A 25,979-nucleotide genomic window follows, 5' to 3' on the forward strand; every position below is an offset into this window, starting at 1 on the left:
TATGAAAGGGGTGTAACAGACTTCAGCCTTATGGCAACGCTGAGGGGACCCGATAGTTTTTTGCACTTTTTGGCTGCCGTTTAAATCACCATGTTGCGTGGCATTGTTCATGAGCCCAATACAATAAGTCATATAGTTTGACTGTAAATAACTGGAGACAATGTATCAGACGTTGTACCACTCCTTCATGAGCCACAAAAGGCTTCACATGTTCAATAACACTCACCAACACCCATACAAATGTTTTAATATGGATGATTGATAAGTGGAGGTTCCCTTTCAAAATTGATTTTAAACACTGATTTGAGATTCTTTACTTATCTTTATGTGCACATTGGTCACAGACAGAACAGAGCACGAGCAACTCTCAGTAACCTCAGTAGCCCACACTTTTACAGAAGTTTAACATTCATTTCCCACAAGTTTGACAACTCCTGGACCAGATCAGAGTTGAAAAACCTCGGCTTATGCCTGGTCCTGCAGGTTAATGTGCTCTGACTCAAAATTCATCCATACACAAACGGGAACACGCCATTAATTGCAAACTGAGTTAGCAGATCAACTCTGTGTTATTTGATAAGGAAACAAAATCATGAAATAATCTAGATGGTTTACTGCACAGAAGTAAAAAAAAAAAAACATAACAGCTAAATATCTAGGTGGAGGGTTTGGATGGGACATAATATTTGCTTAGATAAACAGTCAGCAAAATGGAAGGGTCAGCAGGGACATGCAGGGTAATACATTGACTCGCACCATGATAACTTCAGACATTAGATTCATTTGGGCTGGAGGGAGAAGTCACAGTCGGAGGTGAGGAACTATATTGTACTCGCAAACTGTTTGTTGCTGCTTGTGTGCTTAACTTTTAATGGACAATGTGGTTTCTGCCCTAAATTGTTCAGAGGTATTCAATATCACCCTGGTTGGTCTCATATATTGTCGTTTCATTCTAGAAGACTTTGTATCTTAATTGTAACTGCTGCTAATTGAAATCTCACTTATGCTGAAAGATTATTTAAATCCAAAAGTTTGAATGTATTTTCAAAGCATTCTTGAGCCTTTCCGCTTGACATTTGATCATAGAGACAGAAAGAGTACACTCTGGTGTTACTACATCCTGTGTGCTCCAATTTTGCAGTTGCATGTGGTTGTGCCCTAAATTACAGTCTAAGATAAGGTGAATAATTGCTGCGCAGACAGAAGTTTCAGAGCAGATGAATCACAGATTTTATTCTAGAAAGTGTTTGACATGTTACATCTGTTTGCTTTACTTTTAGTCTAATTTAATGTTTTACATTCTATCAAACATTTAGATTCTGTGCGCACTGTAAAGACTTCATACTTGAATAATACACAACTGATCCCTGACTGAATGATGTTTCAAGTGCACGAGGTCTGCGTAGTAGTAAGTGCTGAATGTGTTCAAACAAAAAATGATTGAACGTCTGTACAAAGAGCAAAATGTTGCAGATGGTCAGATTAAGAAAAGACAAAAAGCAGAAGACTTAACATGAATGCAGCATAGATTCAAATTTAAATTTGAAGATTTTTGTTTTTGCAGATGTAGAGCAAATGGAAACATTTGGGAAAGAGGTTTCAGATTTGGATATATGGACCTCATCAGGCATTTAAACAAACACACACATGCATTCAAACACACACACGGACACATATTGATTTTTTTTTTTTTTTTTTTAGTAAACCCTGTCTGGGTTAAAGGAGACACATGTAGTTCACTTTTGTGAAATGTTTATTCTGAGGCAAAAAGTATTATCATACATACAAACATTAATAGGAAAGCAAAAAAAAAAAAGAATTAAATGACAAAAATACAATTCTGAACATTTCTTCATACAAATTATTAAAATTTCCTTTTTACAACCATCATGTTTATTGAAGTGCTGCAGCAGGCAGCTGTTTTAGGCATACACACTCTGATTAACTCTCTGTAGGCTACCCCAGCACAAAATGTCAAACAGTACACCAAAATAGATTGACAGCACTACCGTAGATTATTTGTCCACTCGGTGGCAACATCATTACCCCAAAAAGGTGATATGTGAACGTGTTAGCAAACATTTAGCTTGTTACAGCAAATACAGAGGAAGAACAATCATTCAGACTTGTACATTCATCAACACAGCCAGGTTATCTTAATGTACATTAGCTGTAAGATAGCGAGGACTGGCATGTACGGAGTGTGTGTGTGTGTGTGTGTGTGTGTGTGTGTGTGTTTGCGTGTGTGTGTGTGTGTGTGTTTAATTTCAGGTCAACTCCCACTAAATTAAACACTCACTAGCCTTGCCCTGTCCCTTCTGTAATGTTGTTTGAGTAGTAAAATACAGTTGGCAGTGAACATGACAACACATAAATACCGGACAATGTAGGTAACCTCCGAGGATCGCTACTGCAGTCAGATTGATAAATGCGAGTGAAGATAAATGCCCTTTTTAATCGCAAAAGTTTAAAACTAATCTCTGAGCTCTGTTCCCGTTCATAAATGGCTCTGGATCAGAGCAGAATATGTTGTGATTGGGTGTTTATTCCTCCAGAAGGTCTGGCTCTGAACCTGACTCTCTCCTCCAGTGCTGGTTGGCTCTGAGCCCCGTATGCAACACCATGCAAATGTCTTTTGTTTTGATAGAGACTCCTTGTGGCAAAAATTAAATATCATTCATTTAATTCTGTGTGGGTTCATCAATATTAGCAACCCCTCTCACATTACACTGACCCATTTACAAAAGCTTATTATAGCTTTTATATATATATATACATAGCGTATTTCCACCTTATTCTTGCCTCCATGATACCTTAAAATAATTATGGGCATGATATTTCACTAAGCAGCATCTGTGAGAGTTACCAGTAAGCTACAGGTGTCTTCCCTTTTCTTGGAGATACATGGTAAGTAAATGATGTGGTAGCACAGTCTGTCACACCTTAATGTGGCCTCCATGTCTGCCGGATGTGTAAATATCTATACGTTGACCAGTGTAACTTCTTAAGATGGTAATATTGGATTTCATGTGTTGAGTACTTCTGCAGCTTGAGCACTGTTTGAACTGCAAATATTTGTTCAATAAGTTTTCTCTCTCTTCTACAGTGATGGGGTCGTATCCAGCCCTGGCATTCATCCTGCTCTTTTCAGCAACTCTGTGCTTCAGTTGTGATGGTGGAAAAATTCTGATTTACCCCTTAGATGGGAGCCACTGGCTTAACATGAAAATCTTGGTGGAGGCGCTTCATTCTCAGGGCCATCAAGTAACGGTGCTACGTACCTCCACCAGTTGGTATGTGTCTGAATTCTCACCACATTATACCTCCATCACCGTCACCCAGGAACGGTCCCAAAACATTGAGAGCCAAGACGTCATGACCACTTTCTTGAAGAGGTCAATAGAGATCCGTCGGAGTAAAGGCTCACTATGGGCTTTTCTGGAGTCTTATAGAAATCTTTTCACCTTGCTAGGGGAGAACCAGAAAGATGTGGCAAAACTGGTCGTCAACATCTTCGAGAATAAGACACTAATTAAAGAGCTGAAGGAAGCTGAATTTGATCTTTGTCTGATGGACCCTGCATTTCCAGGGGGAGTGCTGTTGGCACACTATCTCCAGCTTCCCATGGTTTTCAATGTGCGCTGGCTTTTCAACGGAGAGGCACACTTTGCCTTAGCTCCTTCTCCTCTGTCGTACGTCCCTCAGCTGTTCTCCCAGTATTCTGACAAGATGGACTTTTTCGAGAGAATCAGTAATATAATTCGTCACAGCATGTTGGTTTACATGTACCACTATGTCTCAAATCCACCTTACCAGGCTGTTTGCGATCAATATTTTGGACCTGATGTTAGCGTCATGTCTCTCATGCAGGGGGGTGATCTCTGGTTGATGCGGATCGACTTTACATTTGAGTTCCCTCGTCCCACCATGCCCAATGTCATCTACATGGGAGGGTTCCAGGGAAAGCCCTCAAAACCACTTCCGTCAGATTTAGAGGAATTTATGCAGAGTTCTGGTGAACATGGGGTGGTTATCATGACTCTGGGGACTCTGCTGGGTGACCTCGGCCCTGAGATATCGGAGATCATCGCCTCAGCATTTGCCAACATCCCTCAGAAGGTCTTGTGGAGACACATCGGGAAAAGACCCACCACTTTGGGAAACAACACCATGCTGGTTAAATGGATGCCTCAAAATGATATACTAGGTCATCCTAAAACCAAACTTTTTGTCGCGCATGGCGGTACGAATGGACTTTACGAGGCCATTTACCACGGTCTCCCAGTCCTGGGCATTCCTCTCATCTTTGACCAGGATGACAACATGATGCGTTTGAAGGCCCGTGGGGTGGCTGAGACAGTTGAAGTGGCAACCCTGGATGTTGAGTCTATGACGAGTGCTCTGAAGAATATTCTCGACCCAGAGAAGCCATACAAACAGAATATGCACAAACTGTCACAGCTTCATCATGACAAACCAATGAAGCCCTTGAACAGTGCCGTTTTCTGGATAGAGCACGTCATGAGGCACAAGGGAGCAGCACATTTGCGCACTGAGTCATACAAGTTGCCATGGTATGCCTATCACTGTCTAGATGTGATGGCGGTCTTTCTAGCCTTTGGTCTGCTGATCATGGCATTATGTTGGGTTTCCTTCAGATGTCTAATCAGACGTTTGATGAGGATCACAAAGTCCACATCCAAGTCCAAGAATGAATAGATAAAACAATATATATAGATGATGATTAAACAAGCTGGATACTGATGATAATAGATAAAACAGACCAGCAACTTACAGTGGTACAGAAACTGTGGAATAATAACAGGGATCAATGTATCGGACTTACATGAATATATTAGGGGCAATCTGATGGAAATTCAAATTCCATTAAAGCTTTGAAATTTTCAAATTATTTGCTATTCTCTCGTCTGAACTGTCTTTTTGCAAATACAACCAATTTAAGATGGCCTAATTTGTGATCTTTGCAACTTTGCTGTATGACGATTAAAGTGCATCATGAAAAACTTTAACAATGTTTTGCTATATATTTTTTTTACCCTTTCTTTTACTGTGAAAAATGCTAACTTGTGTTAAACTTCTGCATCTGCATCTGCATCTGCATCTGCAGTCAGTGCCACAGGCACACAGCCAGAGTTTGATGGAAACAAACGGTTAAACATCTGATGGACTTGCTGGAGCTGCTGTCTGAGCTGAGCAGGAACATCTTCATGTCCATGGAGATAAACCAGAGGGTTGAGAGCACTGTTCAGACACACAAGGCCCCGACTTATCTGACGAGCAATGTAGACTCCATTATACCATTCATGGCATATCCCCTGTTTGGTAAGAACTCTTGCAAAGAGGTTGAGGTTTCTGAATACATGATAGGGGATGTAACAAACAGAGAAGAGAAGAATCAAGATGAGCAACAACTTCAAGCTTCTCTGTTTCATTACCTTGTCAGTTCTCTTCAATGTCCATAAAACTACAGCCACGTGTCCATAGCAGCCCAGTGTGATGAGGAACGGGATACAAAACCCAGTGAGGGTCCATCCGAGACTGTATTTCAGGTAATCCTCAACATGGGCGTTATCCGTGGTAAGAAAGCATGTTTCTGTGTTGTTTCTATATGTCTTGGTGAAGAAAATGTCAGGAAGACTTTGAACACTCACCAACAGCCAGACCACGACTGAGATAATCACAGAACGGGTGACTGTTATTCTTCCCATCACTCTCACTGGGTGAACAATGGCCAGGTATCTGTACACACTTATACAAGTCAGGAATCCAATGCTGCCATATAGATTCACATTGAAGCAGAATCTTGTTATCTTGCAAAATGCTTCTCCAAAGATCCATTTACTCTTCAGGAAGTAGTACACCACCAAAAATGGGAGTGTGAGCAGGTACAAAACATCTGTAAGTCCAAGGTTGAGAACAAACACGTTGATGATCTTTAGTTTCTTCCAGTTGTGCAGCAAAGACTTCAGTCCCCATCCATTAGCTACCAGACCAACGATGAACACTAAGATGTAAACAGGAATCAAAAATCTGCCTGTAAAGTCCAAGCTGACATGAGGACAAGTGGTGTTATTCATCATCTTCTGAGAGGAAGTTAGTAAAAATGTTAGCTTGTACACCTTCTCCTTTGTGGGTGATCCGTCTTATGAGAGGTGAAAGAAAACATTACCCATGATTTGTTCAAAGATGACTTCCTGGTTGAGCCCTCCTCTCTCAACCGCAGATATAAGATCACAAGCTCTGTCCATTTTCCTCTTTGTGCAAAACTGCTGCTCATTATTCTGTCATATGCAAAGCACAAAATGAAACTCTTGTGGTCTTGGGGTTAGAGACACTGGCAGACTTTGTGCTCAACCTTTTCTTTTTAAATCTCAATGTGAAAAGACTGTGAACAATCTACATGATCTGCTAAGGTGTACTTTAAAAAAACAGTTTTATATGTTAGTGCAAAGATAAACCAATCATCAAGTGTTTATTGTTTGTGTCAGAATTGTATCATGTAGCTCATAATGTGAGAATAGTTTTAGCACACAAAGTACAGATGAATGATAACATTCATGACATGGACGGGTGTAACAACACGTTGATGATTGTTGACACTTCCTGTTTGATGCCCTCAGCTGTAAATGTGACATCTCCATACATGCCTGTAAGCGTTGTCCATTTACTTATTATTCTATAATTTGTATAATGAGTACTACATTACAATCTTCACGACGTATCATGATGGATATGATCTCTTGTTTAGAAAAACTGTGGTAATTTCTTCAAGCAGACTTTGTGATGAACATTATGCTTTACAAATCTTCATGTGGGAGTGAACAGCCAACGTCCACATGAGGTGTAAAGAAGAGTTCTGCATGTTAGTGCCAAGATACAACAGTAGTTTAGAGTTCAATGTTTTAGTCATCCCTAGCCCCTTATGAGATGCAAAGTATAGATGCATGTAAGTGTTGAGCAGTTTGACTGATATAGGTCTTCTTCATCACTCTCATGAATGGGAAGGTGAGAGTCTCCCCTCTGGTGGTAGAGTTTGGAGAGACAGCACTCACCAATTCCCTCTCATGAATGAAAAAAAAAGAATGTTTTAAATTTTGTTATTTTTATCATTGTTAACCCTCTTTTATGGTCCACTTCTTCAGAGTTGTGGTTTTGAAAGCTAAAAGCTAAAAGACACTATGAAGCTCACTGAAGCAGAAAAAAGCTGCAGATTAATTTTATGAAATGACTTTTATAAATTGACTTTTATAAAATGACACAAAACATTGACAAACACACTGATGACTCTGACCCGACTAGAAAATGTGGTTAAACAAGCACTTCAATGAACTGACCTGCAGAAGTTAGACAGATGATGATTAGTGAAAGTTAAGCAGACACAACTTGAAACCACACTGTGGCTGCCCACTGCCTCACAGGGGTGGGTAAAATACAGAGAAGTTTCACTACATTGTATTGAATATGATGTAACAATTAACAGCCTTCTTCTTTTGAACCAAACACCGGTACAGCCTCCTCTTTCGCCATGCAGTGTGACGAAGTGCTCGACCAAATCATTTTATTATAACAAAAACAGAATAATAGATCTATGCCTTTGTGATACATTTACAAATCCCTAAACATTTGGATTCATCATAAACTAATGATCTATTACAGCAATAATTTCTGTCCACCTCTTTTGCTCCAACACTTACAAACTTGCAATCACTTATTTAATCTTTTGATTGAATTTAGTCCCATCTAACACGTGACAACACACAGCATAAAAAAAATAACTCACCATCAGATAATTATACTGTAGAAATGATTAAACGCACAAATAAACCAACATATTGATAAAAAAAAATGTATTTTCAGTCATCCTCCTTTCCTTCTAATTTGCATTGCATATGTATTAGAAAGACGATTATGACCTATAATGTTGAACATATTTCTGTTAAAAAAACACGTTTTTCTTGTGTTAAAGTTCAGCTACAGTCCGTGCCAAAGGCCTTCTGCTGGGGTTTGACAAAAAACAACGGTTAAACATCTGACGGACTTGCTGGAGCTGCTGTCTGAGCTGAGCACGAATGTCTTCATGTCCATGGAGGTAAACCAGAGGGTTGAGAGCACTGTTCAGACACACAAGGGCACGACTTATCTGACGAGCAATGTAGACTCCATCATACCATTTATGGCATATCCTCTGTTCGGTAAGAACTCTTGCAAAGAGGTTGAGGTTTCTGAATACATGATAGGGGATGTAACAAACAGAGAAGAGAAGAATCAAGATGAACAACAACTTCAAGCTTCTCTGTTTCAGTACCTTGTCAGTTCTCTTCAATGTCCATAAAACTACAGCCATGTGTCCATAGCAGCCCAGTGTGATGATGAACGGGATACAAAACCCAGTGAGGGTCCATCCAAGACTGTATTTCAGGTAATCCTCAACGTGGTCGTTATCCGTGGTATCAAAGCATTTTTCAGTGTTGTTTCTATATGTCTTGGAGAAGAACATGTCTGGAAGACTTTGAACACTCACCAACAGCCAGACCATGACCGAGATAATCACAGAATGGGTGACAGTTATTCTTCCCATCACTCTCACTGGGTGAACAATGGCCAGGTATCTGTACACACTTATACAAGTCAGGAATCCAATGCTGCCGTAAAGATTCAGGTTGAAGCAGAATCTTGTTATCTTGCAAAACGCTTCTCCAAAGATCCATTTACTCTTCATGAAGTAGTACACCACCAAAAATGGGAGTGTGAGCAGGTACAAAACATCTGTAAGTCCAAGGTTGAGAACAAACACGTTGATGATCTTTAGTTTCTTCCAGTTGTGCAGCAAAGACTTCAGTCCCCATCCGTTAGCTACCAGACCAACGATGAACACTAAGATGTAAACAGGAGGCAAGAATCTGTGTTTAAAGTCAAAGTTGACACGAGGACAAGAGGTGTTATTCATTCTGTCTCCTTCTAAAAAAGCAGCAAATGCTGTAAAACAAGTATGCAATGATGCCCAGAATGGTGAGGAAATCACCTTTATAGATTGCTTCCTGTCGAAAACTCTTCTGAGAACCTTATCTTTGCGAGATTAAAAATAAAATTCCCTTTCAGATGGAAGGTTGATATCACAGGATGCACTGCTAAGTGTAAAATGCCACTTCAGTCCATCGACATACTGCACCACATTCAAAGATGAAAAAGTGAGACAGCCAGGGGGTACATGTCACAGCTCTTTTAATGTTGATGGGGCAAATAGGGTGACCCGATGGGAGTGGGTTAAATTTGGGAATGGGGAGTTGGGGCAAGGTCCTTCTAGTCAAGTCTTGCCACTTGGCTGCCATCTTGGCAATGCCCCAAGGCATTTAGTTCATTGCTAACAAGAACAGGCCCTATCTTTATGAATGGGGAGAGAGCCAGAACTTCACTTTTATGGTCACCTGGACATGAAAACAGCACGTAAAGAATCGGCAGTCAAATCTGATTTTTTTTTTTTTTTTTAAAAAGCTTAAAGGTTTGGTGATTTTGCCTCAAGATAAGGTTTCAAACGCTTTTTCCCTCCACAAGTTATACTTTAACTCTGCATGCGGCCACAGTTTCACAGCATCTGATCAGAATATGGTCAGAAACCATTTATATTTATTCATACTTACAATTCTTTCAGACTTCCCATCCCAAAGACATAGTATTCCATACACTAATGTTGAGAGATAAAGCACATATTTAGCTATCCAAGAATGACAATAAATGATCATAACCCTCAAAAAAAATATTAACAACAATAAAATATTTTTTCCTGGCATCCACAAGGCCAGGTCTTGGAATTAAAAATGACTTTGGTGACATTTCTTCCATCACCAAGTATCTCACCGACTGTTGGATGAATACTGCCATGAAATTTGCACACATGCTCAAGACCTCCTCAGGACGAATTGTAATTGTAAAGTTTTCAGCAAGTTAGCATTCCAGTTGTGCAATGTGTGTGTACAGGAAAAATATTCCCATCAGCCTCAGATGTAAAATATTGATATTATAGCTAATTTCTATGGTGTTAACATGCCAAACTAAGAAAGTGAACTTGGTAGACAAACACTACACCTGATTATCATCAACATGTTAGGACTGTCAGTGTGAGCATGTTAGCATGCTGATGTTAGGATTCAGTTCAAAGCACAGCCTCACAGTGCCACTAGTATGTCTGTAGACTCTTAATCCTTAGTTATAATATGTTCATGGTATCTTATCTTTAGTCAGAATGTAATCTTTATTGAATTGGCTTCCAGTGAAAACCTCAAAGGCTAACTGCCATCAAACTTTCTTTACATTGTGTTTTGTTTGCTGTATTTGTCCACCGTTTACTTATTATAGTGAGGGCACCAAGCAGCCCAGCTATGCAATGGATTTTAAAATGGCTTAATTAGCCAGCAGGTTGTTGGATTTCCTCAACTGAATTAATCATAATTGTTAATATTTTCGCACAGTAAAAACACTAAAGTTGGAGTTGGAGTTATTTTGCACAACAATGCTGACAAAGTTGTTAACATCTGTGATATGTATTATTTTCTTCTGAATTCACACTTGATAATCATAATCTGTGCCAGTGCAACAAACTCTGCCATATGCTCTGATGATCTTCCTGTGCATCACTTTGATCTTATGAGGTCGTGTTGCGATCACATTACAACTTGCATCCTTTTGCATCCTTCACACAATGCACTTCCTCTTTTAGGGTATTTTACTGAGCCTGTTGTCCACAATATCTGGTCCTATTCTCTCAAACAGAGACATTTTCAGAATCGTTTAAGTGAATTGTATTGTTTAATCTCAGCTTATGGAGCAGGTTTACTACAAAATGATGATGACATATATAAAACCTTGACAGCGTCATAGTGGAGGATGATGCAATGCAATTGTTCAGTTTCATCCTCATGTCAGACAATTTACAGCAGGGCAAATTGAATAGGGGGAACAGACGGCTGCATGACAGCCTGACGATCTTGCCGGATCAGTCGTCTGAGCTGAGCACGAATGTCTTCATGTCCATGGAGGTAAACCAGAGGGTTGAGAGCACTGTTCAGACACACAAGGGCACGACTTATCTGACGAGCAATGTAGACTCCATCATACCATTGATGGCATATCCCCTGTGTGGTAAGAACTCTTGCAAAGAGGTTGAGGTTTCTGAATACATGATAGGGGATGTAACAAACAGAGAAGAGAAGAATCAAGATGAACATCAACTTTAAACTTCTCTGTTTCAGTACCTTGTCAATAGTATTCGTGCGGCAGAGAATGACGATCACATGTCCATAGCAGCCCAGTGTGATGAGTGACGGGATACAAAACCCAGTGAAGGTCCATCCAAGATTATATTTCAGGTACTCCTCAACGTAGGCGTTATCCGTGGTATCGAAGCATTTTTTAGGGTTGTTTCTAAATGCCTTGGTGAAGAACATGTCAGGAAGACTTTGAACACTCACCAACAGCCAGACTATGACCGAGATAATCACAGAATGGGTGACAGTTATTCTTCCCTTCGCTCTCATTGGGTGAACAATGGCCAGGTATCTGTACACACTTATACAAGTCAGGAATCCAATGCTGCCATAAAGATTCACATTGAAGCAGAATCTTGTTATCTTGCAGAATGCTTCTCCAAAGATCCATTTACTCTTCAGGAAGTAGTACACCACCAAAAATGGCAGTGTGAGCAGGTACAAAACATCTGTAAGTCCAAGGTTGAGAACAAACACGTTGACGTTACCCAGCTTCTTCCAGTTGTGCAGCAAAGACTTCAGTCCCCATCCATTAGCTACCAGACCAATGATGAACACTAAGATGTAAACAGGAAGCAAGAATCTGCCTGTAAAGTTAAAGCTGACACGAGGACAAGTGGTGTTATTCATCATCTTCTGGACAGCAGTACATACGGTTCCTTCTCTCAGTGAATGTTTTGGTCTTCTCAACAGATTAAAATTGAATCAGAGCATGAGTGCTTTCGAGAAGACTTCCTGTTGTAAGCCCACGCCTTGACATACTATATTTGAGATCTGCACCTGCCAATATTCAGGAAATGACTTCAGTTGGCTGGTTTGTGAATCGATGCAGAGCCTAAGACAAAGTTTTGTCTGTAAGAGGTAGGCATCATGAAACCTCTACCAGTCTTGTCTCTAATCTGCCAGGGTTTAGAATAACAGTTAGGTTTACCGCATCCTGTAGCGAAATACTTTGCTATTGTAGCTGCTCCACTTTGAGCTGATGACTCAAACACTGACTTGACATGTACATTTTACACCTATTTCTATTACATTAGGTCGATGTAAATGGTCACATTTAAGGTAAAGTTTTTCTATCATGTTGAGTCAGTGTGTATAAAATAAATAACTAGATGTGTGGTTTGTTACCGGAGACAGAATAACCTATTTGAAATGCATTACTTATATGTTTAATACTTGTATAAGAAACACATTATGTTTATGTAGAAGTCACCCTTAATTTAATATGTAATAATTAAATAAATACATAAGGTATATGTTTCAGTCTGTATTAATTTGATTTAATACAAATTTAGTACAAATTTTAGCTTGTGCACCTTTTCCTCTGTGGGTGATCTGTCTTATGAGAGGTGAAAGAACCATTACCCACGATTTGTTCAAAGATGACTTCCTGGTTGAAACCTCCTGTCTCAACCGCAGATATAAGATCACTATTAAGAAAAATTGTCACAAGCTCTGTCCATTTTCCACTTTGTGCAAAACTGCTGCTCATTATTCTGTCATATGCAAAGCACAAAGTGAAACTCTTGTGGTCTTGGGGTTAGAGACACTGGCAGACTTTGTGCTCAACCTTTTCTTTTTAAATCTTAATGTGAAAAGACTGTGAACAATCTGCATCATCAGCTAAGGTGTACTTTAACAAAACAGTTTTATATGTTAGTGCAAAGATAAACCAATCATCAAGTGTTTATCGTTTGTGTCAGAATTGTATCATGTAGCTCATTATGTGAGAATAGTTTTAGCACACAAAATACAGATGAATGATAATATTCATGACGTGGACGGGTGTAACAACACGTTGATGATTGTTAGTTTTTTCCACTGTTAAGTCAAAGCTGACAAGAGGCCAAGAGGTGTTATTCATTTTGTCTTCTGAAAAGAAGTTGGTTCAAAACTGGCTTTTGAGAGATGAAAGAAAATTACCTACTATTTATTCAAATGACACTTCCTGTTTGAAGCCCTCAGCTGTAAATGTAAAATCTCCATACACGCCTGTAAGTTTTGTCCATTTACTTATTATTCTATAATTTGTATAATAAGTGCTACATTACAATCTTTACAACGTATCGGATATGATCTCTTGTTTAGAAAAACTGTGGTAGTTTCTTAAAGCAGACTTTGTGATGAACATTATGCTTTACAAATCTTCATGTGTGAGTGAACAGCCAACGTCCACATGAGGTGTAAAGAAGAGTTCTGCATGTTAGTGCCAAGATACAACAGTAGTTTAGAGTTCAATGTTTTAGTCATCCCTAGCCCCTTATGAGATGCAAAGTACAGATGCATGTAAGTGTTGAGCAGTTTGACTGATATAGGTCTTCGTCATCACTCTCATGAATGGGAAGGTGAGAGTCTCCCCTCTGGTGGTAGAGTTTGGAGAGACAGCACTCACCAATTCTTTCTCATGAATCATTGTGAACATATTTAGACCTAGAGATATAGAAAAAAGATTATTTAACATTTTGTTATTTTTATCATTGTTAACCATCTTTTATGGTCCACTTCTACAAAATGTGACAAAAGGGGTGAGGATGAACCAAAGCACTAGAGTTGTGGGTTTGAAAGCTGAAAGCTAAAAGACACTATGAAGTTCATTGAATCAGAAAGAAGCTGCAGACTCATTTCATAAAATGACTTTTATAAAATGACAACACACTGACAAACACACTGATGAATCTGACCCGACTAGAAAATGTGGTTAAAAATGCACTTCAATAAACTGACCTGCAGAAGTTAGACAGAAACTAGTTATTGAAGATAAACTGTAATGATTAGCGAAAGTTAAACAGACACAACTTGAACCACACTGTGGCTGCCCACTGCCTCACAGGGGTGGGTGAAATACAGAGAAGTTTAACTATGTTGTATTGAATATGATGTAACAATGAACAGCCTTCTTCTTTTGAACCAAACGCGGGTACAGCCTCCTCTTTTGCCTTGCAGTGTGACGAAGTGCTCGACCAACAGAGCTGTAAGCAGCAGGACTACGACCACAACTCACTCTCTAACCATAACTGTGTAGAAATCTGCTGTTTTTACGTCACATATGAGGAACAAAGTCATGAACAAATGGATCTTACAGGTAAAACATGAGACTAATGTAGGCTTCAATAAGCAGAGGAGTGAATGTTATATTTCTTGTATTTGTAGGTAAGGTGTATGGAAGGAAATACATTGGTAAAATGTGTCTTTATTAAAAACAAATAAGATAAGAAAAAGCATGAGCCAATGAAGCACAAACACATGACAAGTGAATGTACAGAAAATTGAAGTAGTCACAATAACTTTGTTAAAGCAACAGTAAACAGTTGTGTACCTGCACATGGTCTCTTTTTTTAACAGCTGCAATAATTCACATTTTAAAACATTTTAAAGATGATTTACTCTCTATCGGTTTTTTTTTATATATATATACAGATGAAATGTTGAATCGGTCTATGTGATGATAAATCCGTTTATATTTTCAGCTTTGCCATTATGAAAAAAGTGGATAAATATTCAATCTGATGCACCAAATCATTGTATTGTAACAAATACAGAATAAAAGATCTATGCCTTTGTGATAAATTTACAAATCCCTAAACATTTGGATTCATCATACACATCTATTACAGCAAACATTTCTGTCCACCTCTTTTGCTGCAACACTTACAAACTTCTGAACACTTATTTAATCTTTAGATTGGATTTAGTCCCATCTAACACATGACAACACACAGCATAACAAAATAACTCACCATGTAGAAATGATCAAACACACAAATAAACCAACATAATGATAAAAGAATGTATTTTTTAAGTCATCCCTCTAATTTGCATTGCATATGTATTAGAAAGACAATTATGACCTATAATGTTGAACCTATTTCAACATTGTTAACACATGTTGAACATATGTTAAAGTTCGTCTGCAGTCCGTGCCAAAGGCCTTCTGCTGGGGTTTGACAAAAAACAACGGTTAAACATCTGACGAACTTGCTGGAGCTGCTGTCTGAGCTGAGCACGAATGTCTTCATGTCCATGGAGGTAAACCAGAGGGTTGAGAGCACTGTTCAGACACACAAGGGCATGACTTATCTGACGAGCAATGTAGACTCCATTATACCATTCATGGCATATCCCCTGTTCGGTAAGAACTCTTGCAAAGAGGTTGAGGTTTCTGAATACATGATAGGGGATGTAACAAACAGAGAAGAGAAGAATCAAGATGAGCAACAACTTCAAGCTTCTCTGTTTCAGTACCTTGTCAGTTCTCTTCAATGTCCATAAAACTACAGCCACGTGCCCATAGCAGCCCATTGTGATGATGAACGGGATACAAAACCCAGTGAGGGTCCATCCAAGACTGTATTTCAGGTAATCCTCCAGGTGGACGTTATCCGTGGTAACAAAGCATTTTTCAGTGTTGTTTCTATATGTCTTCATAAAGAACATGTCTGGAAGACTTTGAACACTCACCAACAGCCAGACCATGACCGAGATAATCACAGAACAGGTGACAGTTATTCTTCCCATCACTCTCACTGGGTGAACAATGGCCAGGTATCTGTACACACTTATACAAGTCAGGAATCCAATGCTGCCATATAGATTCACATTGAAGCAGAATCTTGTTATCTTGCAGAATGCTTCTCCAAAGATCCATTTACTATCCATGAAGTAGTACACCACCAAAAATGGGAGTGTGAGCAGGTACAAAACATCTGTAAGTCCAAGGTTGAGAACAAACACATTGATGATCTTTAGTTTCTTCCAGTTGTGCAGCAAAGACTTCAGTCCCCATCCGTTAGCTACCAGACCAACGATGAACACTAAGATGTAAACAGGAATCAAGAATCTGCCTGTAAAGTCCAAGCTGACAAGAGGACAAGAGGTGTTATTCATTCTGTCTCCTTCTAAGAAAGCCGCCAATGCTGCAAAACAAGTATGCAATGATGCCCAGAATGGTGAAGAAATCACCCACATAGATTGCTTCATGTCGAAAACTCTTCTGAGAGCCTTATCTTTGCAAGATTAAAAATAAAGTTCCCTTTCAGATGGAAGGTTGATAACACAGGACGCACTGCTAAGTGTAAAATGCCATGCCCGTCCATCTGCATACTGCACCATGTTCAAAGATGAAAAAGTGAGAGATAGCCAGGGAGCACATGTCACGGCTGTTTTTATATTAATGGGGCAAACAGGGTGACCCGATGGGAGTGGGTGAAATTTGGGACTGGGGAGTTGGGGCAAAGTCCTTCTAGTCAAGTCTTGCCACTCGGCTGCCATCTTGGCCAGGCACGTGCACACATAGGGCCCAAGGGGTGCTTGAGCCCCTGCCCTTTTTGCCTCGTATTAAAAAGTGCCCTTTTTGTGTGTTGTGCAAAGGGATGTAAAAACTGCAGTATAAAAATGCCACGTTTATCTACCGTACGCATTTCCTTGTAATACGGTGTTGTGCGTGTGTTGAGTCTAAAGCCACTTCTCTGTCCGCTGTGGCTCGGCTCTGTCTCTCACAGAGGGGGGAGAGAGAGAGAGAGAGAGACAGAGAGAGAAGCCGCTGACCTCCACCACGCACATAGATGAGACGTGACAGTGGAGCGACTTGAACCTTTGTGAGTTATAAATCCATCAACATAACTTCCTTGTGGGGGCTAACAAGTCGCCTTCCACTCATTCAACGTGCATAAATATGAGTCATATTTCAGAAACCCCTCAAATGTGCTTGTTAAGCTAACTGCTTGTTAATGAGAGTTCAGAATAATCTAATATGACAGCTGTCTGTGTAGGCTGTTTATCTTGCCACAAATCTTAAACTTCTTCCAGATATTGAGTTTATTGTGACTTTGCTGTTGTAAACATTGCTGTTCCTGCTAACATTCACAGTAGCAGTCACAGTAGTAATTTCTTGGTTTTGTCACATTTTTAGATGTGTAGCCTGTATTTCTAGTTTGCACTTGCCCTCCCATGATTTTATTTTTGTTATGCAAGCTGTGTTAATGTGCAACCTTGGAAAAATTATCATATTAGTCTTAGCCTAGCAGTTCGGAAGTCATGACTCGGTTTCGGGAAGTCGGGAAATTGGTCTAGCTTATTGTCTAGCTAATATAGGTCTCAGGCTAAGTTAGCTGTGTGTGTGTGTGTGTGTGTGTGTGTGTGTGTGTGTGTGTGTGTGACCAAGCAGCAATGATACTGTACCATTTTATATGCTGGCTTACTGTAGGGTTGCTTTAGTAGCCTAGTAGTAGTACTAGTAGTAGGCTAGTACTAGTAGTAGTTGTAGTTGCATGAATACTTCTTCATTCATGCAACTACAACTACAACTGCTACTACTACTGTAAGCTAATAAAATACATTGCAATTGCATATCACTCACAGCTACACAGGATACACAGCTAAGTAGTTAGCTTTCTATGAGTACTTTGTTTATTAATTTTACATTAATCTACATATTGTCTTACTAAGGCCTGAAAAAAAATTTGCTGCACGCTATGCGCGTGGCACATACTGCCCTTTTCTGACTTTGAGCCCCTGCCCCTCTATAATCATGTGCACGTCCCTGATCTTGGCAATGCTCCAAGGAACTTAGTTCAGGCTAACAAGACCAGACCCAATCTTAATGAATGGGGAGAGAGCCAGAACTTCACTTAAAAATTGCACATAGTCAAATCTGATTAAAAAAAAAGCTCAAAAGTTTGGTGATTTTGCCTCAAGATAAGGTTTCAAACGCCTTTTCCCTCCACAACTTATAGTTTTACTCTGCATGCGGCCATAGTTTCACAGCATCTGATTCATTCATAGACATGTTATTCCATACACTGTTGCAACTTAAGCTAGTGAATACAACAGAAACATTTGGATAAAGCACATATTTAAATATCCAAGAACAACAATAAACAATCACAACCCTCCAAAAAATATTAACAACAATAAAACACATTTTTCCTGGCATCCACAAGGCCAGGTCTTGGAATTAAAAATGACTTTGGTGACATTTCTTCCATCACCAAGTATCTGACCGACTGTTGGATGAATACTGCCATGAAATTTGCACACATGCTCAAGACCTCCTCAGGACGAATTGTAATTGTAAAGTTTTCAGTAAATTAGCATTTCAGTTGTGCAATGTGTGTGTACAGGACAAATATTCCCATCAGCCTCAGATGTATAATTTTGAGATTACAGCTAATTTCTGCCGTGTTAACATGCCAAACTCAGAAGGTGAACTTTGTAAACAAACATTACACCTGATTATCATAAGTATGTTAGGACTGTCAGTGTGAGCATGTTAGCATGCTAATGTTAGGATTCAGTTCAAAGCACAGCCTCACAGTGCCACTAGTATGTCTTTAGACTCTTAATCCTTAGTTAAAATATGTTCATGGTATCTTATCTTTAGTCAGAATGTCACTAGCATTGAATTTGAATTGGTTTCCAGTGAAAAACTCAAAGACAAAGTGCGTCATCAAACTTTTTTTAAATTGTGTTTAGTTGGCCAATCACTAGCACTGAATTTGAATTGGCTTCCAGTGAAAACCTCAAAGACTAACTGCGTCAGCAAACTTTCTTTGAATTGTGTTTTTTTTTTTTTTTTTTTTTTCTGTATTTGTCCACCATGTACTTATATTGTAGTGAGGGCAGAAAAACAGGACGTTCACTTGGAACAGAGTGCATTAGTACATTTGTAACAAACAAACCTTTTGAGGAACCAAGCAGCCCAGCTATCCAATGGGTTTTAAAATGCCTTAATTAGCCAGCAGGTTGTTGGATTTCCTCAACTGACTTAATCAAAATTATTAGTATTTTCTCACAGTAAAAACACTAAAGTTGGAGTTGGAGTTATTTTGCACAACAATGCTGACAAAGTTGTTAACATCTGTGATGTGTATTGTTTTTGTCTGATTTCACATTTGCTTGATAATCATATTCTGTGCGAGTGCAACTAAATCTGTTCATCACTTTGATGTTATGAGGTTGTGTTGCAGTCACAGTACAATTTGCACCCTGTTTATTTTTACACATTCACACAATGCACTTCCTGTTTGAGGGTATTTTACTGAGCCTGTTGTCCACAATATCTGGTCCTATTCTCAATAACATTTTCAGAATCGTTTAAGGGAATTGTATTGTTTAATCTCAGCTTTTGGAGCAGGTTACACAAAACCTTGACAGCATTAGAGTGGAAGATGGTGCAATGCAATTGTTCAGTTTCATCCTCATGTCAGACCATTTACACCAGGGCAAATTGAGTAGGGGGAGCAGACGGCTGCATGACAGCCCGACGTGCTTGCCGGATCAGTCGTCTGAGTTGAGCACGAATGTCTTCATGTCCATGGAGGTAAACCAGAGGGTTGAGAGCACTGTTCAGACACACAAGGGCACGACTTATCTGACGAGCAATGTAGACTCCATCATACCATTTATGGCATATCCCCTGTTCAGTAAGAACTCTTGCAAAGAGGTTGAGGTTTCTGAATACATGGTAGGGGATGTAACAAACAGAGAAGAGAAGAATCAAGATGAACATCAACTTTAAACTTCTCTGTTTCAGTACCTTGTCAATAGTATTTGTGCAGCAGAGAACAACAATCACATGTCCATAGCAGACCAGTGTGATGAGTAACGGGATACAAAACCCAGTGAGGGTCCATCCAAGAGTATATTTCAGGTACTCCTCAACGTTGGCGTTATCCGTGGTATCGAAGCATTTTTCTGAGTTGTTTCTATATGTCTTCGTGAAGAACATCTCTGGAAGACTTTGAACACTCACCAACAGCCAGACCATGACCGAGATAATCACAGAATGGGTGACAGTTATTCTTCCCTTTGCTCTCATTGGGTGAACAATGGCCAGGTATCTGTACACACTTATACAAGTCAGGAATCCAATGCTGCCATATAGATTCACATTGAAGCAGAATCTTGTTATCTTGCAGAATGCTTCTCCAAAGATCCATTTACTATCCATGAAGTAGTACACCACCAAAAATGGCAGTGTGAGCAGGTACAAAACATCTGTAAGTCCAAGGTTGAGAACAAACACGTTGACGTTACCCAGCTTCTTCCAGTTGTGCAGCAAAAGCTTCAGTCCCCATCCATTAGCTACCAGACCAATGATGAACACTAAGATGTAAACAGGAGGCAGGAATCTGCCTGTAAAGTCCAAGCTGACCTGAGGACAGGTGGTTTTATTCATCATCTTCTGGACAGCAGTAGGTACAGTTCCTTCTCTCAGTGAATGTTCTGGTCTTCTCAACTGATTAAAACTGAATCAAAGCTCTACATACTATATTTGAGCTCTGCACCTGCCAATATTCAGGAAATGACTTCAATTGGCTGGTTTGTGAAACAATGCGGAGCCTAAGACAAAGGTTTGTCTGTAAGTGGTAAGCATCATGAAACCTCTACCACTCTTATATCTAATCTGCCAGGGTTTTGAGAAACAGTTAGGTTTACCGCATCCTGTTGTTACTTCTCCACTTTGAGCTGATGGCTCAAACACTGACTTGACATGTACATTTTACAGCTATTTCTATTACATTAGGTCGATGTAAACGGTCACATTTAAGGTGAAGTTTTTCTATCATGTTGAGTCAGTGTGTATAAAATAAATAACTAGATGTGTGGTTTGTTACCGGAGACAGAATAACCCATTTGAAATGCATTACTTATATGTTTAATACTTGTATAAGAAACACATTATGTTTATGTAGAAGTCACCCTTAATTTCATATGTAATAATTAAATAAATACATAAAGGTATATGTTTCAGTCTCTATTAATTTAATTTAATAATAATCAGACTTAGTTATTTGATTGATTTTTAGTCACTCAACAAGATAGAAAACACTTGCATTAAATGTGACCTTTGATATTAAAAGTCCAAGGTTGAGAACAAACACATTGATGATCTTTAATTTCTTCCAGTTGTGCAGCAAAGACTTCAGTCCCCATCCATTAGCTACCAGACCAACGATGAACACTAAGACGTAAACAGGAATCAGGAGTCTGCCTGTAAAGTCAACTGTGGTAATTTCTTAAAGCAGACTTTGTGATGAACATTATGCTTTACAAATCTTCATGTGGGAGTGAACAGCCAACGTCCACATGAGGTGTAAAGAAGAGTTCTGCATGTTAGTACCAAGATACAACAGTAGTTTAGAGTTCAATGTTTTAGTCATCCCTAGCCCCTTATGAGATGCAAAGTATAGATGCATGTAAGTGTTGACCAGTTTGACTGATATAGGTCTTCGTCATCACTCTCATGAATGGGAAGGTGAGAGTCTCCCCTCTGGTGGTAGAGTTTGGAGAGACAGCACTCACCAATTCTTTCTCATGAATCATTGTGAACATATTTAGACCTAGAGATATAGAGAAAAGATTATTTAACATTTTGTTATTTTTATCATTGTTAACCATCTTTTATGGTCCACTTCTACAAAATGTGACAAAAGCGGTGAGAATGAACCAAAGCACTAGAGTTGTCGGTTTGAAAGCTGTAAGCTAAAAGACACTATGAAGCTCATTGAAGCAGAAAGAAGCTGCAGACTCATTTCATAAAAAAACTTTTATAAAATGACACAAAACACTGACAAACACACTGATGAATCTGACCCAACTAGAAAATGTGGTTAAAAATGCACTTCAATAAACTGACCTGCAGAAGTTAGACAGAAACTAGTTATTGAAGTTAAACTGTGATGATTAGCGAAAGTTAAACTGACACAACTTGAAACCACACTGTGGCTGCCCACTGCCTCACAGGGGTGGGTAAAATACAGAGAAGTTTCACTACGTTGTACTGAATATGATGTAACAATGAACAGCCTTCTTCTTTTGAACCAAACGCAGGTACAGCCTCCTCTTTTGCCTTGCAGTGTGACGAAGTGCTCGACCAACAGAGCTGTAAGCAGCAGGACTACGACCACAACTCACTCTCTAACCATAACTGTGTGGAAATCTGCTGTTTTTACGTCACATATGAGGAACAAAGTCATGAACAAATGGATCTTACAGGTAAAACATGAGACTAATGTAGGCTTCAATAAGCAGAGGAGTGAATGTTATATTTCTTGTATTTGTAGGTAAGGTGTATGGAAGGAAATACATTGGTAAAATGTGTCTTTATTAAAAACAAATAAGATAAGAAAAAGCATGAGCCAATGAAGCACAAACACATGACAAGTGAATGTACAGAAAATTGAAGTAGTCACAATAACTTTGTTAAAGCAACAGTAAACAGTTGTGTACCTGCACATGGTCTCTTTTTTTAACAGCTGCAATAATTCACATTTTAAAACATTTTAAAGATGATTTACTCTCTATCGGTTTTTTTTTATATATATATACAGATGAAATGTTGAATCGGTCTATGTGATGATAAATCTGTTTATATTTTCAGCTTTGCCATTATGAAAAAAGTGGATAAATATTCAATCTGATGCACCAAATCATTGTATTGTAACAAATACAGAATAAAAGATCTATGCCTTTGTGATAAATTTACAAATCCCTAAACATTTGGATTCATCATACACATCTATTACAGCAAAAATTTCTGTCCACCTCTTTTGCTGCAACACTTACAAACTTCTGAACACTTATTTAATCTTTAGATTGGATTTAGTCCCATCTAACACATGACAACACACAGCATAACAAAATAACTCACCATGTAGAAATGATTAAACACACAAATAAACCAACATAATGATAAAAGAATGTATTTTTTAAGTCATCCCTCTAATTTGCATTGCATATGTATTAGAAAGACAATTATGACCTATAATGTTGAACCTATTTCAACATTGTTAACACATGTTGAACATATGTTAAAGTTCGTCTGCAGTCCGTGCCAAAGGCCTTCTGCTGGGGTTTGACAAAAAACAACGGTTAAACATCTGACGAACTTGCTGGAGCTGCTGTCTGAGCTGAGCAGGAATGTCTTCATGTCCATGGAGGTAAACCAGAGGGTTGAGAGCACTGTTCAGACACACAAGGGCATGACTTATCTGACGAGCAATGTAGACTCCATTATACCATTCATGGCATATCCCCTGTTCGGTAAGAACTCTTGCAAAGAGGTTGAGGTTTCTGAATACATGATAGGGGATGTAACAAACAGAGAAGAGAAGAATCAAGATGAGCAACAACTTCAAGCTTCTCTGTTTCAGTACCTTGTCAGTTCTCTTCAATGTCCATAAAACTACAGCCATGTGCCCATAGCAGCCGATTGTGATGATGAACGGGATACAAAACCCAGTGAGGGTCCATCCAAGACTGTATTTCAGGTAATCCTCAACGTGGGCGTTATCCGTGGTAACAAAGCATTTTTCAGTGTTGTTTTTATATGTCTTGGAGAAGAACATGTCTGGAAGACTTTGAACACTCACCAACAGCCAGACCAAGACCGAGATAATCACAGAACGGGTGACAGTTATTCTTCCCATCACTGTCACTGGGTGAACAATGGCCAGGTATCTGTACACACTTATACAAGTCAGGAATCCAATGCTGCCATATAGATTCACATTGAAGCAGAATCTTGTTATCTTGCAGAATGCTTCTCCAAAGATCCATTTACTATCCATGAAGTAGTACACCACCAAAAATGGGAGTGTGAGCAGGTACAAAACATCTGTAAGTCCAAGGTTGAGAACAAACACATTGATGATCTTTAGTTTCTTCCAGTTGTGCAGCAAAGACTTCAGTCCCCATCCGTTAGCTACCAGACCAACGATGAACACTAAGATGTAAACAGGAGGCAAGAATCCGTGTTTAAAGTCAAAGTTGACACGAGGACAAGAGGTGTTATTCATTCTGTCTCCTTCTAAGAAAGCCGCCAATGCTGCAAAACAAGTATGCAATGATGCCCAGAATGGTGAAGAAATCACCCACATAGATTGCTTCATGTCGAAAACTCTTCTGAGAGCCTTATCTTTGCAAGATTAAAAATAAAGTTCCCTTTCAGATGGAAGGTTGATAACACAGGACGCACTGCTAAGTGTAAAATGCCACTTCAGTCCATCTACATACTGCACCATGTTCAAAGATGAAAAAGTGAGATAGCCAGGGAGCACATGTCACGGCTGTTTTTATATTAATGGGGCAAACAGGGTGACCCGATGGGAGTGGGTGAAATTTGGGACTGGGGAGTTGGGGCAAAGTCCTTCTAGTCAAGTCTTGCCACTCGGCTGCCATCTTGGCCAGGCACGTGCACACATAGGGCCCAAGGGGTGCTTGAGCCCCTGCCCTTTTTGCCTCGTATTAAAAAGTGCCCTTTTTGTGTGTTGTGCAAAGGGATGTAAAAACTGCAGTATAAAAATGCCACGTTTATCTACCGTACGCATTTCCTTGTAATACGGTGTTGTGCGTGTGTTGAGTCTAAAGCCACTTCTCTGTCCGCTGTGGCTCGGCTCTGTCTCTCACAGAGGGGGGAGAGAGAGAGAGAGACAGACAGACAGAGAAGCCGCTGACGTCCACCACGCACATAGATGAGACGTGACAGTGGAGCGACTTGAACCTTTGTGAGTTATAAATCCATCAACATAACTTCCTTGTGGGGGCTAACAAGTCGCCTTCCACTCATTCAACGTGCATAAATATGAGTCATATTTCAGAAACCCCTCAAATGTGCTTGTTAAGCTAACTGCTTGTTAATGAGAGTTCAGAATAATCTAATATGACAGCTGTCTGTGTAGGCTGTTTATCTTGCCACAAATCTTAAACTTCTTCCAGATATTGACTTTATTGTAACTTTGCTGTTGTAAACATTGCTGTTCCTGCTAACATTCACAGTAGCAGTCACAGTAGTAATTTCTTGGTTTTGTCACATTTTTAGATGTGTAGCCTGTATTTCTAGTTTGCACTTGCCCTCCCATGATTTTATTTCTGTTATGCAAGCTGTGTTAATGTGCAACCTTGGAAAAATTATCATATTAGTCTTAGCCTAGCAGTTCGGAAGTCATGACTCGGTTGTGGGAAGTCGGGAAATTGGTCTAGCTTATTGTCTAGCTAATATAGGTCTCAGGCTAAGTTAGCTGTGTGTGTGTGTGTGTGTGTGTGTGTGTGTGTGTGTGTGTGTGTGTGACCAAGCAGCAATGATACTGTACCATTTTATATGCTGGCTTACTGTAGGGTTGCTTTAGTAGCCTAGTAGTAGTACTAGTAGTAGGCTAGTACTAGTAGTAGTTGTAGTTGCATGAATACTTCTGCATTCATGCAACTACAACTACTACTGCTACTACTACTGTAAGCTAATAATATACATTGCAATTGCATATCACTCACAGCTACACAGGATACACAGCTAAGTAGTTAGCTTTCTATGAGTACTTTGTTTATTAATTTTACATTAATCTACATATTGTGTTACTAAGGCCTGAAAAAAATTTGCTGCACGCTATGCGCGTGGCACATACTGCCCTTGTCTGACTTTGAGCCCCTGCCCCTCTATAATCATGTGCACGTCCCTGATCTTGGCAATGCTCCAAGGAACTTAGTTCAGGCTAACAAGACCAGACCCAATCTTAATGAATAGGGAGAAAGCCAGAACTTCACTTAAAAACTGCACATAGAATCGGCAGTCAAATCTGATAAAAAAAAAAAAAAACTCAAAAGTTTGGTGATTTTGCTTCGAAATAAGGTTTCAAACACCTTTTCCCTCCACAAGTTATACTTTTACTCTGCATGCGGCCACAGTTTCACAGCATCTGATTC

At 39.4% G+C, this 25,979-nt stretch overlaps 7 protein-coding genes across 7 annotated transcripts; 1 reads left to right on the forward strand and 6 right to left on the reverse strand.

Moving 5' to 3' along the window:
* The first annotated feature begins 787 nt into the window (after positions 1 to 787).
* Positions 788 to 5,027, forward strand: LOC311265801 (UDP-glucuronosyltransferase 2C1-like). Its single transcript, XM_084367804.1, has 2 exons — positions 788 to 813; positions 3,107 to 5,027. The coding sequence occupies exon 2, from the start codon at positions 3,109 to 3,111 to the stop codon at positions 4,717 to 4,719; it is 1,611 nt and encodes a 536-aa protein (XP_084223930.1). The 5' UTR covers positions 788 to 813; positions 3,107 to 3,108; the 3' UTR covers positions 4,720 to 5,027.
* A 63-nt stretch (positions 5,028 to 5,090) lies between these two features.
* On the reverse strand, positions 5,091 to 6,098 carry LOC311264720 (P2Y purinoceptor 1-like; the record flags this gene model as incomplete). The annotated part of the gene is made up of 1 exon (XM_084365811.1): positions 5,091 to 6,098. The coding sequence occupies one exon, from the start codon at positions 6,096 to 6,098 to the stop codon at positions 5,091 to 5,093; it is 1,008 nt and encodes a 335-aa protein (XP_084221937.1).
* A 1,883-nt stretch (positions 6,099 to 7,981) lies between these two features.
* LOC311264721 (P2Y purinoceptor 1-like) lies at positions 7,982 to 8,968 on the reverse strand (the record flags this gene model as incomplete). The annotated part of the gene is made up of 1 exon (XM_084365812.1): positions 7,982 to 8,968. One exon carries the CDS (start codon positions 8,966 to 8,968, stop codon positions 7,982 to 7,984), a length of 987 nt encoding a protein of 328 aa, XP_084221938.1.
* A 1,867-nt stretch (positions 8,969 to 10,835) lies between these two features.
* On the reverse strand, positions 10,836 to 11,912 carry LOC311265807 (P2Y purinoceptor 1-like; the record flags this gene model as incomplete). The annotated part of the gene is made up of 1 exon (XM_084367811.1): positions 10,836 to 11,912. The coding sequence occupies one exon, from the start codon at positions 11,910 to 11,912 to the stop codon at positions 10,947 to 10,949; it is 966 nt and encodes a 321-aa protein (XP_084223937.1). The 3' UTR covers positions 10,836 to 10,946.
* Positions 11,913 to 15,179: 3,267 nt separating this feature from the next.
* LOC311264722 (P2Y purinoceptor 1-like) lies at positions 15,180 to 16,166 on the reverse strand (the record flags this gene model as incomplete). Its single annotated transcript, XM_084365813.1, has 1 exon — positions 15,180 to 16,166. The coding sequence occupies one exon, from the start codon at positions 16,164 to 16,166 to the stop codon at positions 15,180 to 15,182; it is 987 nt and encodes a 328-aa protein (XP_084221939.1).
* A 3,325-nt stretch (positions 16,167 to 19,491) lies between these two features.
* On the reverse strand, positions 19,492 to 20,457 carry LOC311264723 (P2Y purinoceptor 1-like; the record flags this gene model as incomplete). The annotated part of the gene is made up of 1 exon (XM_084365814.1): positions 19,492 to 20,457. One exon carries the CDS (start codon positions 20,455 to 20,457, stop codon positions 19,492 to 19,494), a length of 966 nt encoding a protein of 321 aa, XP_084221940.1.
* Positions 20,458 to 23,092: 2,635 nt separating this feature from the next.
* On the reverse strand, positions 23,093 to 24,079 carry LOC311264724 (P2Y purinoceptor 1-like; the record flags this gene model as incomplete). Its single annotated transcript, XM_084365815.1, has 1 exon — positions 23,093 to 24,079. The coding sequence occupies one exon, from the start codon at positions 24,077 to 24,079 to the stop codon at positions 23,093 to 23,095; it is 987 nt and encodes a 328-aa protein (XP_084221941.1).
* Between the last annotated feature and the right edge of the window lie 1,900 nt (positions 24,080 to 25,979).

This window comes from Pagrus pagrus, assembly GCF_965226575.1.
Source record: "Pagrus pagrus genome assembly, chromosome: 11".
Taxonomy (NCBI): Eukaryota; Metazoa; Chordata; class Actinopteri; order Spariformes; family Sparidae; genus Pagrus; species Pagrus pagrus.